The 13,639-nt window shown below is 36.8% G+C and overlaps 1 protein-coding gene and 1 long non-coding RNA gene across 16 annotated transcripts in view; one reads left to right on the top strand and one right to left on the bottom strand.

Annotated features, from left to right (window-relative positions):
* Positions 1 to 225: 225 nt before the first annotated feature.
* LOC103481816 (calcium-activated potassium channel subunit alpha-1a) overlaps positions 226 to 13,639 on the bottom strand; it is a 106,134-nt gene continuing 92,720 nt past the window's right edge. For 5 of the 15 annotated variants that reach the window (XM_081600875.1, XM_081600874.1, XM_081600876.1 and 2 more), the window contains 8 exons: positions 13,499 to 13,591; positions 12,393 to 12,523; positions 11,387 to 11,581; positions 10,403 to 10,521; positions 9,467 to 9,688; positions 6,954 to 6,982; positions 6,053 to 6,103; positions 226 to 4,091 (listed from right to left, as the gene is read on the bottom strand). In XM_081600875.1, the coding sequence (XP_081457001.1) occupies positions 3,940 to 4,091; positions 6,053 to 6,103; positions 6,954 to 6,982; positions 9,467 to 9,688; positions 10,403 to 10,521; positions 11,387 to 11,581; positions 12,393 to 12,523; positions 13,499 to 13,591 (992 nt within the window). In that variant the 3' untranslated portion in view covers positions 226 to 3,939. The remainder of the gene's footprint in view (positions 4,092 to 6,052; positions 6,104 to 6,953; positions 6,983 to 9,466; positions 9,689 to 10,402; positions 10,522 to 11,386; positions 11,582 to 12,392; positions 12,524 to 13,498; positions 13,592 to 13,639) is intronic. The other 10 variants (XM_081600888.1, XM_081600879.1, XM_081600880.1 and 7 more) reach the window with 5 other exon arrangements.
* Positions 4,712 to 12,779, top strand: LOC145549158 (uncharacterized). Its single transcript, XR_014085132.1, has 2 exons — positions 4,712 to 4,929; positions 11,868 to 12,779. It is a non-coding gene; the product is annotated as an uncharacterized LOC145549158 (long non-coding RNA).

The following is a 13,639-nucleotide window of genomic DNA, read 5'->3' as shown; positions in this document are numbered from 1 at the left end:
CAGTGTGTAAAATCGTTAACAAGCAACATAATGGGCGCTCTCTTTCCCCAAGGTGAGGACGTGGGGTGTTTTTATCAGCCTTTTATCCTTAGAGTTCAGAGAGACATTGTTTGATCTGCTTAGATATCAGAAACGAACCTATTGTTCTTTTTGTACTGTCCATCTGTTTCAGTGATGTGCATTTACTTATAAACGAGAAAAATCTGTAAAAGGCATAACAACTCATTCGATAAAACACCATACATCTGCTTTTAATTTGTGAAAATACAAAATGAAATCATGTACAATTTATGTACAATCAAGTTTATACAAGACAATAATGTTATTTCTGCGTATAGTGACGTAGATATCAAATCGGGACCATCGTTTGACGAGTGGATGTGCTAAAAAGTGCATAAAATGAATACAAGCAATGCTGAATGTGTCTCAACACCACAGGTACCGTCAAACAGGAACACGCTACAAAGAAATACTTTACATTTAAGTTTTACAGATTTACATGAAATACATTGCTTTGCGATGGTGGTGGAAGCTGTTTTTTAAGACGTTCGAGAGTTGAATTACCGACGGTGAGAAAGCAAAACTAGAAGCCTCTTTTCGCAGCAGTGGGTCTTTGTGGAGTCCTCCGTTGGCTTCAGCACTGCCTGGCACATTACTGGCACCGAGGGACGGACAGCTCGGATGTTCTCTGTGCCAGTAAAAATGTCACAAACCTTGTGTTTTGTCCTTCAACATCCAACACAAATCCTAAGCTAGGCCACGAAGAATCACCTGTGGATTCAGAATGTCACGGACTAATGTTATTACTTCTTATCTTCATGGATGCTAAAGTAAAGTGACAACAGTGCCAGTATAGCTGTGTTCCATTATCTAAATAAGACATGACTTCTGAGAGCAAAACAACCATATTTGCTGATATTGTTGATCATTATTGATTTATCGGAATTCTTGTTTCTGGACACAAACCCATTTTTATGATAGAGCTGTTTGACGAGCGTCCATGCAATGAACCGATCATGGCATTAAGATTGGTGATGGAGTACATTCAAGTTTCCTCATTGCCTCCAAGACAATCCTGTGTCAGGCAGTGCTTACAGCCAAAGGAGGACTTAAAGATGCCCACTTCATGCGATATGTGGCTTTAAAAAAAAAAAATCAACTCATCTGCATACTTGGAATATTGTGCCATGCTCTGTTATAGAAACTGTCAACGGTATTATGTGTTAATGAATAGATCTCAGGAAAAAAAAACAGCTCTATCATAAAAAGTTACCTTTTGTTTCATTTGTGGTGATATTTTGGGAGTTTTGGTTTGCATAAAAAAGCATTTAAAACATTTACAGACTTGAAAAGGCAAAGATAAGACAAGTACATGTGTATAGAGATAAGGCTAGAGCCATATGCCATTTCAATATGGACACTGGCCGATGTTAACCATCACAAATGTTGTGAATTAGCTCCAAATGGCAAAGAAACCACTGAGTCATGCTGCGCACCACTTGCACTTGGAATCCATGGATGCTGAGTTAAAAAAAAAATAATGTGAGAAGTCCTGAACTTGGAATATCCAGGAGAAAAGTTGTAGGTTTCTTATTAATGCCAACCACCACAAACATGGCTGCCACGCTTGCTAAACGTTGGGAAAGCTTTAGTGGAAAACATTTATTTTTCAGTTTTGACTCTTGGTCAATCGCACTCAGAACGATAAAATCCTACAGAGTGTATTGCAGTGTTTAATGAATAAAGTAGAGACCAAATTCATTGTTGTTTCATACTTCTAACAGTAGGTATCGTAGTTCATGAAGCTCATATCTGCTGGAATCAATCATAAACATACCCAAGTGTTCCCATCTTCTCTCTTCTTACTTACTTTATGAATAATGTAGGTGGAGTGCATACCCAAGTAATAAAACATTACAAGCATATTTCTCTCTGTTGGCAAGTGTTTTTGATATATGTTGGAGATAATTAATAATATAAATGTTCAAATCTTGCTTTTAATTTAACTGCATATTTTCAGAAGACTTTGTATTTACACCATATATTCTTGATTATAATTATGATAATACCCTTTTGCGCCTGTTGGCTCTTACAGAATAAGTTTGATGATCATACAAAATTACTTTGAACCACACTTAATGTGACCTGTATATATTTTTTTTGTATTATTGAATACAAAAATACACAAATATGAGAGAACATAAAAAATTACCTTGTCGTGTACGTGTGTACACCCTATACTATTGCTTTATTGAGCCAGCTTTTGATTTATCTCCTGTCAATTTGGGGACAGTTTAGTTCTTCTCTTGTAGGATTTTCATAATATTTGCTCATTTACCTCCTTATGCTAAATCCATAGTTTGCAGAAAGGTTCAAAAAGGAGCAGAACCGTCTCATTTTACATGGTTTGAAAAAAAATTGTATTACCAATTTAAGAAGTGGAAAGCTGAAAATGAATCATAATGTGGTTCAGCCAATTTTCTGTTTTCCAATGAGCACACCTATGTAGCAGAATTTCAAAATTGTATAATATAGCATATTATTTATCACTTCAACTAATTCAATTTTCTGTTAAATTGCACATAAATGTCACCTTGAAGGTAGAAAACGTTTGGAAGTGATTTATCGTGAGCTAATTGCTTATGTCATGTCGTAAAACGTTTAGCAGACTTTGATTGTTGAAACTAAATTTTCAACATGAATTATTCATAACCAAGTTAGCTGAAACCAAACCAACACCATATATTTTTTAAATAGCCATTTTTGTTGAGATGTTCAAATGTCTGATGTTTGGCATGGAAATGTACAGCTACAAGGTCAAATTTTACATCCATATTATTTAAAAACAGCAATTAGAAGGTTAGATATGTAGCCTATTGAGATTATGCTGATGTTTTCTTGAGATGAAACCAAAAACGTGAATTATCAAACACTGTTCTCTGCCATATAAGTAAAAAAAAAACAAAAACGGAAATACAGTTCCAATGCGCCTGTTGCTTTAGAAAATGTCTGAATAAATTTGGGTCACACAAAGAGCAAAACTGCAAAAGCATCCAATAATGAAAGGTCAGAAAATCCAAAACCTGCTGCTTGCATTGGGAACAATGCTATTCTCATAAAAACAACTAGCCACTCATTGTTAGTGCTTTCTTTAGTTTATCATAATATTCTTTGGCTCATTTTGAGAATATTTAAAAGTTTGGTTTTTTTATCAACTATTTACTGTGTATATAAAACTATTCAGAATTTCTTCTACTATTAACGGTTTTTGCAGCAATGTAGCTGCAGCTCAGGTGCACTGTTGCCCCCTACAGGCGAATTGATGAATTGCAAACCTGTCTCCCTGACCTTTGAACGGATTATATCTATCCACCATTTCATAAATTTACTCACTTTAGGCCAGTGCTAATTTCCATCCCTTACTGGATTTCCGACTCCTGTGGTAAATGGAGCGCAGCATCAGTCCTCAACAATGCCACTGTGGTGGTGGATGGGCGTTGGGGTGCAGCTGGATGTAAAATACACATTCTAACAAACTGTACAGAATACATTAACCAGACTCAAATGCAGTAGCAGTAGTTGTTCATGTACAGCTTAAAAGGCAACTTTTACAACTAGAGTCTTTTATCCAGCAGGGCTTATAATCGCCTATGGTTATGCTCTTGCTCAAGTGACCCTCATTCCCCAAAATAAAGTGAAAAAGCAAAAAAAAAAAAAAACAGTCATGGAGTCTGGTCACTGCTTTGCAAACTGAAAGTTGAGTGGTGGTCAGGATTGTCTTTATGTTTCTACATCAGATCAGATGTTACATTGCTGCAAAGATGAAGGAAGAAAAGCAGTTTGTCTTGCTGATAAATGATCCGAGGTCCACACTGACACCCACTCAATATGTCCTCTTGGAAGGTCCAGTTGTCCAGGTGTCGGGGTGAGGTCCGGAGCTCAGCACTCGTCCTCGGCTTCTCTGATGGGTGGGATCAAGCTACTGGCGGATTTATTGTGACCGACTGGTTTGATGGCGAGCGTATTCACAGGATTGATCTGTATGGTCCTCAGGTGGGTATTCTCTGGTTCATCTGTAAACCATGTCTTTTCTGAGAACCAAAATCATATAGAGACAAAGAAGGAGGGGGGGGACATGAGACCATTAATGCTACGCACATGTGTTTGGATTTCAGTCAGTGTTTTTACATGCACACAGAGGTGAAGGTGAAAATTGTACATTAAAAAAAAATCTGCTTAATGTGAGGATCTAGAGGAATTCTAACCTGAATTAAATATTGTCACATTCCTATCACAATGGCCTACATGATTATTTTTTCCCTATTTTAAGGAGGTGACAATATGTAGCTTTTCATAATGCTCCTCAACTCATCCTCCAGGCTGTTTTTATTAAAATATGTATTAAAGATGCAGCTAAATAAATACAAATATCAAAGTTGATTTATTTCGGTAATGTAGTTTAAAAAGTGAACCCTATATACTATACAGAATTATGACACACAAAGAGATATTTGAAGGTTTATTTCAGTTAACTTTGATAATTATGGCTCCCTGCTTATGGAAACTCCAAATTCAGTTTTGTAGAAAATTGCAACTTACCCAGGACTAATTAAAAAAGAAAATGACTGGATGTTATGCCTGTCTACTGCACAATAATTGCATACATTTTTGCATCAGTGCTTTGATAAAACACAGTGGACTAGCACCCGCAGATGACACAGCTCCCCAGATCATCACCAGACATCACAGGATATTTATGCTCTTGAAGCTCTGAGCGACTTTGTTTGAAATTTCTCTGCAGGGCGGACTTGCGCCTGATTCTTGAGCTCCTTTTTCCTCATACATCCGTCCTTCCACTAAACTTTCCAGTAATTTGCTGCACAGCTTCTCAAGCTTCTATCCATCAGTTGCCTGCTTGATGACTGTCAGGTCAGTAGTCTTTCCTATGATTGTGTTGGTCATCAAATTTGTCTTAAAAATATGTTTTTATTTAATTGGTCTTGATAAATTCAAATTTTCAGAGGAACTTAATTTGCAATTTCATTGGCTTCAAGGCAAGATTATTAAAATGAACAGAAATACACACTTATTCTGAAATATATCACTGCGTGTGTAATGAATCTTTGCACCATCTGAATTGCAAATTTTGAAGTGAACTAGTTCAATAGTTAAGAATAGTTAAGAATAAGAATAGTCAAAAGTTAAGAAATTAACTTTTTGATATTATTTCTAACTTTTATTAGATGGATCTCTGTACTGCCTTTGAACATGCTGCTTTGTTTTCTCTGCAGAAATGCAGCCCACCCTGTTAAAATAGTATATTCAATAACACTTTTTATATGAGATGCTTGAAAAAAAGTTTGCTTTTCCAGAACTGTTGAACAGTCATGGGGAAACCTAGGTGTATATTGCTGCTTCAAATAGAATGAAATAAGGACAATATAAATCGGATGCAGTGCATCAAAAATGCTTAACCTCAGAGAATCTATCGTTGAACCCCAGGAATGTAGCAACTGTTATAGTCCAAGCAAAGTGAAGTCCATAATTCTGTGATGAGAATGATTATTCACATGTGAGAAAAGACATCTTTGAGACCCAACAGATTTCAGTCATCATTTCCTTTGTTGGTTAATAACATTAAAAACAACAAAACACTGAATGAGTATCATTAGTTCAACAGGGATGCCAGGATTTTTGTCCATACATGTAATATCTCATGGTAGTATAGAAGTTGTGAATTGAGGTTGATTTGCAGCTTCAGGATTTGAGTATTTTGAACTCCTTGAGTTGATCAAGAAGCGATTTATATGCCAAAGTATTCTAAAGCCAAATGTGACATCATCATTCATCCAGGACAAAACTGGATTGTGCAACAGGACAATAATCCCAAGACAACATGAATTGCATAATAAAATACCCCAACTGACAATGTTGAAGGACCTTAATAGATCTGTTCATGAATGAATGTGTGCACACTTCAGTGAAATGATGCAAAGTTGATGACGTCACACAGAAAATGATACACTAATTCTTGTTAAAGGTGCTACTACACCTGTTTTCACATTACCAGTCACGTCAGTCTTCGTTTTCCCAGGACTGTGTGCTTGGATAGTACAAAGTTTGAGATGCGCATCAAACTTTTGTTTGAATGCAGCTTTAATTAAATTAATCAAGCCTATTGAAGGTTTCTTTTGGTTAACTACACAGGTGCCTTTCAATAAATTAGAACATTGTTGAATATCTACTTATTCAAGAGTATCAGTTTAAGAAGTCAAACTCATGTACACAAAGAAATATTTCAAGATGTATGTATATAAATGTTGCGTTATGGCCTAAAAGAATCAGGGGGAAGACTTCTGACTTGACATTTGTCCATCAATCACTTGTCCAATAGTCCTTGACAAAAAGGATAAGCAACAAAATGTTATTGCTGAAGAAGCTGGCTATAATTTGAAAGCTGTATTTCAATTAGAAGTTCAGTGGAAGGAAAGCAATCGTGATAAGAACAGGATAACCAATGATTTTCATTTTAAATCTATACGTAATAAACTTTAAAAATGAGTTTGTATTTCTGAATTATAACTGAAATACACAAACTTTTCTAAGACATTTTAATTTATTAAGTTGCACCTGTATGTTTGGTAGGTCCATAGGCATGCGTTTAAATTAACGTTACTTAGCAGCAAAGTTGTAGTGGTACACTTCATTCACATGTGTGAGCAAATACATGTTTTCAATGATACAACATCAAGCATCACGTGATAAAATGCAAATTAGCATCAAACCGTTTGCTTGCAAACACACTGTCTAGAGTCGAATCTAATGTGAGATGTGGTGCATGTGTCATAATAATCATGCACCCCTGATGCATATTTAGAGGGCAAAATGTCAACAAGGACATGACCGTGCTCAGAAAATGAAGTAACATCATGCAGAATTATTTATCTCCATACCTTGGCCAACTCTATTGATCCTTGTTGCACTTCAGAAAAAGAAAGTAGTACACTATATGTAAGCTAAATGGATTTATTAATAAGAGAAAACTGTGCAGCATGATGATGATAAGCAAAAAGAGGCATGTGAATGTATTACATATGAACATAGAACAAGTTAAAAGGAGGTTATAATTATCTAAACAGAAAATAAACAACCTATGTTAGACGATTCTGGTTTGCTGTTATAACCCCTCCATTTGCTGTACTAAGCAGATTTCTGTTTTTCATGAAAGTTGCTAAAGAACGAAATGAAACCAAATGTGGAACAGACAGTAACAATACCAAACATGCTACATTTGTATAGAGGCTGAACTTAGACAAGCACAAGAATTATTCAAGGCTTTTTTTTTTTTTTTCAAAATGAGAAATAATAAAAGACTGCATGATTATTTTTTAACTCCAGGTGTTTTTTCAACTGCAATACGAGAAAAGGAAGGAAAGTTAAAGTACATGATAGTTTACACACAATACTTCCAGCATCTCTGCTACTGAATGTCTTAAAGGAAACGTTTTTTTTTTAAAATGATCATAATTAATCGATTAATAGCAAATAAAAGTAGGCTTCTCACCTTATTTCAAACATATTCAACAGAGCTGAGGCCATTTCAGAAACTTAACGTTAGCCTGCTATGGCTGGAACAGTTTGTTGCAGATCTTTGTCCTGCTGCATGTGTAAAATTTTTACTTTGTTAGTCATAAAAAATCTACAATAAATTGACACTTGTGCACACAATAATAACTTTTTTAAGTTTGACATTTTTGGGGTGTGATCAGTTCACACTGCAAATGGAACTGCTTAAATGGATCATAAAAAAACTCTGAATGTATTTGAGCTTAATGCCGATAAGAGAAAACCTCTGACGGGTACAGAACATATACCGCTCGACTAGTATATGGTGCAGGGTTAAAGTATAAGCACAGACAGTTTTTTTTGTTGCTCATTAATGTTCGTCATGTTTCTGTACTGCAGAGAGAAAAATTATGAAGTGAGAAAGATCGAGTTGAAGTTATTCAAACTAGGTTTTTGAAAGTTTCTGGTACCAATTCCATGCTTCATCTGCTAATGTTAAAATTAGGATATTATGTGATTAAAATAACACAAAATATTGTACAATTTTTAAGTGAACTGAAATGATATGTGCTAAAATTATTTAGACATTAAAACTATGAAAAATGTGAGATACTCTATATGTCTTTTATATGTCAACAGTCTCTAGTGTGATGTCAGAATAAATTACTTTAATTTGTGAATATATTTCTTCTTTTCAGCTTCTCTGAACCCAGGGCAACGAGTCAAAATCCCCATAAGTCTTTGCAATTCCTGTTATTTCTGTTCCACCACCTCATAGGTAAAATTATCACATTCTTTTTCTTTTTCTGAGACTTTGGAGAAAAAGAAAAAGTTAAATAAATATAAACATGTAAAGGCGTTATTAAAATCCGGGCATAACTTTATTATCAACAGTTTCTACTTGCAAAATATTTTGACACAATTAAATACTTCATAGTTTCAGATATTATTTAATGCAAAATTAACAACTTTAATGGAAATAAAAAGGTGTTAGGGAAAAATGTTATACAATATTTTTAGACAATATATAATTTTTTAAGACATGTCATTTAAAGTGCAGTTCAAGTACAATAAGGTTCATCTTAAAATAGAAGTAAAATGAAAGCAAGTTTTATAAAAGACTTGAAAGATATAAGAATTAAGAAAAGTCTCTGATGGAAGAATGTGACACTAAAAACTGCAGGAGAGCTAAGTGGCTAATTATGTGTAAAATTCACAAAAAAAAATTACAATGTGACATACATAAGACAAAGTTTTCTTCTGCTTTCAAGGCTTAAATTCCCCAAGTTAGAAAAAGTGAATGAAAAATATTAAATATAAGTGGCTATGTGAGCAGATACAAGCACTGTAATGACAGCAATAGATGACATCTAATGCAAACCAGGTGTAGATTCAATTTGTTTAAGATTGATTATTTTGAAACGAAGGAAGCTTCTGGGTGCTTTTCTGGCATCAAGAAAGAATACAATTTATTTGCTCCAGATTGACATTAGGTACAGTAACTTGCCAATTCTCAAATAAAAACAAATTAACCTACCCTTATTATACAAGATGACGAATGTTTTCCTCATTAAAGCGTACAAAAACTGCAGGAAAATGTGAAACTAATTGATTGGGGAGGAAGTCAAAGAAAAACGGCACGAAGAAATAAGGAAATGCAAAAACCCTGCTTGTTTCTTACTTTGATTGTGTAAAGAGCCTCTTCTGTTCAAGGGGAAAACACACACAAAGTACTGCAAACTGAACCAAACAAGAGACACATACATTCAGACGAACGTACACAAACAATCCAGATGCGGTCTAGTCATTCTGAGACTCGACGAAGGACACACAGGACAACACTGACCGCAGGCACTGGTCACAGACATGGACAGGCAGACAGCTTTAAAGGGGCACATACTTTTGTTTGTCTCGCGAGTCCCTGCTTTTGACTCGGTTGGCGCGGTTGGTAGTTTGGATAGAGTGGACAGAAGAGCTCTTTTTGCTCGAAGAGTGCGAGGAGTGAGACGAGTGGGAAAGGCTGGTCCGTGACTGACCGGCGTTGTGGTCAAACTGCATCAGGCAGAATATGAGGTCGGAGGGCACGAGTTCAAATGCATACGGGGGATTGGTGATGACGTACCTGAAGAAGAGATTGACCAGGTGTAAGGACGAATATGTTACCTTACAACAGCAAACTTCAGTGTATTTTCATTGGGTTCTGTCTGACAGACCAACACACGTTAACACATAATTATGAGCTTGAGAAAAAAAATTGCACGATTTTGGAAATTTCTTACAATTAAAAATCTAAAAAAAAAAAAGTGACATGATATTGTGCTTACTCTACATTGTCTCTGATACAGTTACATATTAGTTTTTGACTAAATGCACAATACGTGTAATAAGTGAAAGTTAGTTCATAATGAAACACAGCGCACCCATGATGAAACTGGTAAGACGTGAGAACTACTTTTCACGGATGCTTCTTACCCAGTCTGAATAAACTTGAGTTATGTCACAAAGCTAGCAAAGATACCCATGAAGACTTGCAACAGTATCTAAAGCAAAAGGTAATTTTACAGATTTATGGAGACTTAATATAGATTAATGCCACAACTTTAAGTATTTTCCATTTGTGAGAAATCCATCAATTGCCTTCTACGTCACAACGTTTTGCTACTTTGTGTTGAGTCTCATAAAAACCCAATAAACACGTTGAAATTTGTGGTTGTAAACATGACAATAGTGAAAATGTTCAAGGCTTGTAAATGCTTGTGTCGAGTGCAACAGTATAATGAAGACGAAAGCAAAACGTCTTGCTCTCTTTTCAGTTTAAAGGCATCTTAATTCTCACCGTTTGGTGCACTGGCTTTGTGTGTTCAGATGTGCATCCCTTAAGCGATAGATGCCAAAACACAACATGTTGTATGTTTTCAAGGCTTTACAGAATAGGTCCCCGTAGCACCCACCATCCTGAAAGACAACAACAATAACAGAGTAACAAAAAAAAAGTTAAAAGAGAGAAAAATACCAGAAAAATTATTTCAGTTAATTACAATTTTGCTTTCTTCAGATGTTTCTATGCGTTTACCCTTAAACACTATTGGATCCAGAGCAATGTTAACCATCTCTGATCTGTATAAAGGAAAAATTCTTAGATTTTTTTTTTTTTTCACAGTTGTTTCTGGAATAAAGCGAAAAAACCCCCAAAACAAAACATAATACTCCATAAATGGAAAAGTACGCCATCCCAACTGGAAGATCTAAAGCTGGGTCATCATTCAATCCTTCAGCATATTAATAAGACTAAACATTCAAAAAGTAATGGTTCACCACAAATACAAAATTGACCTCCCATGGAAAATTCAGCCTTTATGACTTAAATCCAGTAGAAAAACTGTGAGGGCTAAAAGAGAAAAGAGTGAATTCTCCAAAGACTTCTCTCTCTCTCTGCATGTTCCAACCTTGTTAAATGTTATATGAGAGATATGTTCCTATTAGTAGAAAGGGGCTGTGAGTGATATTGATAGCAACCTTGCAATAGTTGTGCTGTCAATTATAGTGTGAAAATAAAGATTAAGATGGGATTTTTCTCTACTGAACACTTAAATGAAATTAAAAGTTTAATTTTTCAAAACATTTTACAGTGATCCTACCATGCTACAGCAATATAAGATAAATTCATATCAAGGTCTTTTTTAAACATTCAATTTTTACCTCGGTTGACCATTAGTGTGGACGGTGCTATATCACAACAAGCTCTTCACTGAAGGTTGAATGCATAATATGAGCAGACAAAGATGGCCTCAACCCCGGGGTGACAGGACCGTTCACTTACCCCGAGGTCAGCAAAGGGCCCGTCGTACAAGGCCAGCTGTGCCACCCGACACCTGTCCCTGTTTGCCAGGGTCTGCGGTGTGCTGTAGCCACCGCGTAATGCATTCTCCTCGGCCAGCAGCCCCTCAAGCTCCGGCGTGGCGCCACCCGTTACCAATGTCCGGATCAAGGTGAGGATATTATCATTGAAGTACGTCTGCGGGAATAAAGACAGCGTAGGGGGGTAAGTCCTTAAGGAAACACAACTCAGTCTTGACAAGATGCTAGACAGGCTGACTGTGGGTGTCTAACCCTGTGGAGCATAGCGGCGAGCCGCTGGCATTACAACTTTCATCTGTACGATCTTTGAGAAAATATAAGAAAATTCCTTGGAAGGAAAAATCTCTTTATGCTGCGTACTTCAGTTGTTACCCTTCTAGTTCCTTCCTGTTATTGGTTTGTTGATTTTAACAAGGGGAAATGTCTGCCCTTTTTCTCCGCAGTGCAGTCCCTCGTCTCCCCACGCTTCTGCTCTGAAGTGACATCTCCCTTGGCTGCTGACAGCACTATTGACTAAGATGATGGATGAGGGCTGTCCATTAGGTTGCATTACCTTTGTCTACACTGGAGCACACTTGAAGGCAGCTTTGTTCTAACCTCACTCAAACTGAAAGGCAGACAAATGAAGCCATCAAACTCACTAGAAGTTCCAGCCTTGTCACTTATCGTTTTAACTGGGCTGCTGTTTTTTTTTTTAAGGTGAGATGGGGGTACTCTGCTATCTTTCCTCATATGAAAACATAGCGTGTCGTTTTAAATCTGATATCGTAGCCCAGGGGTTCTCAAACTTTATGTTCAAAAGTCCAATAAGGACCAACTTCTGCAATATTCCAGTTTTACAGACAATTCTGTTTCATAAATTTAATTCCAAGTTTGCATTTTCCTTACTGACTGCGGTTTTGTGCAAATCTGTACCAAAGAGTCGCCGTTCCAGCTTGAAAACATTTCTTCTTTTCTCTTTTTCTTACCGCACTCATTAAGGAGTCCAGTACACTGACTGCAAATGCTGTCCCACAGGCAAAAGGCTGAGTGAGGTATAACTCTGTGTCTGGATCGTCGTCATCGTCTTGGTCCAGAAACTGAACGTTCGAGTCATTAACTGTTGGGAGGGGAAAAACATAAACTTCATGAATTATTCAAACTCTCTTTGCTTACTCGCTTCTCACTACAAACAGATCTCACGGAAAGGTTTTTGACTTGGAAAAAGCGTGGGTCAAGCAAGTCCTTGATTTGCATGAAAAGGGAGAACACAAAGCAGGCAGCAGCTGCAGATATGGACTGTAGTTGGAAAATTTTTATATGTTCATTTGTTGTTGTTTTTTCCCCCCCAAATATATCTCTCCATTTAACTACAATGACTCTGTTTGATATTTGTACTCAGCTATGTGGCCTACTTGCCTCCGCCACACTCCATATCCAGGCGATTCATGCACACTCACGACACCATGCATATTGTCAAAGTTCCGGGCTTCAATTCAAATCCCTCCTTAAGGTCAGTATCAGTACAACCAATATGCCATTGTTTGTCTTGTAAATCCAAGACAGAACTTCCAATTACTTCTACTCGCATGTCAGGTCAAATGAAAGTAACTGGTTGCCCCAGAACCTTCTTTAAAGATGTCTTTGAGCACAAAAAAAAAAAAAAAAAAAAACACATGCAGTGGCTGGAAGAAAGTAATGATGTAAAATTTAGTTGGAGAACTGCTCCTTCTATGCAGACCGAAATAAATGTCAGTCATATGGACAAAGCTGAGATGAAAGAAGGGAACAGGCCAGAGAATGTGATCTGTCAGAAGATGCTACGAAAACAGCCACAAGGACTTCTAAAGGGATCAAAGGCCCTGTAATTCTTGGAAAAAATAAAAGGGAGAAATTTCGCTTTGAGATAAGGGGGGGAGGGGGGGAGCAAAACAAGACAGGCAATTTCAACCAGAACCAAGGGTAAAATGTGCTCAAAGTGATGCCATGGGAATGGACTGAGCTTCTTGTGCAGCAAAGAGAAATCAAAAGAAAAAGCTGATATGGAGGCAGCAGCAGTTACAACACTGCAGTACAGGACACAGGCGCTTCTTACCCAGCTCAGTTATCATTTGTATGCTGGTCCCACTGCTTTTATCCTGACTGAATGAAATCACAGGCACTTTTTTGCCTTGCTTTGCTAATGGTGCTGGACAAGTGTTGAGGGAAAAACAGTTACTGTTACAAGTCAACAAGG

Source organism: Poecilia reticulata, chromosome 19 (genome assembly GCF_904066995.2).
Source record: "Poecilia reticulata chromosome 19, P_reticulata-male-v2, whole genome shotgun sequence".
NCBI classification, from domain to species: Eukaryota; Metazoa; Chordata; class Actinopteri; order Cyprinodontiformes; family Poeciliidae; genus Poecilia; species Poecilia reticulata.
The sequence above is the reverse complement of the archived record's forward strand: the minus strand, read 5'-3'. Positions and strand labels throughout refer to the sequence as shown.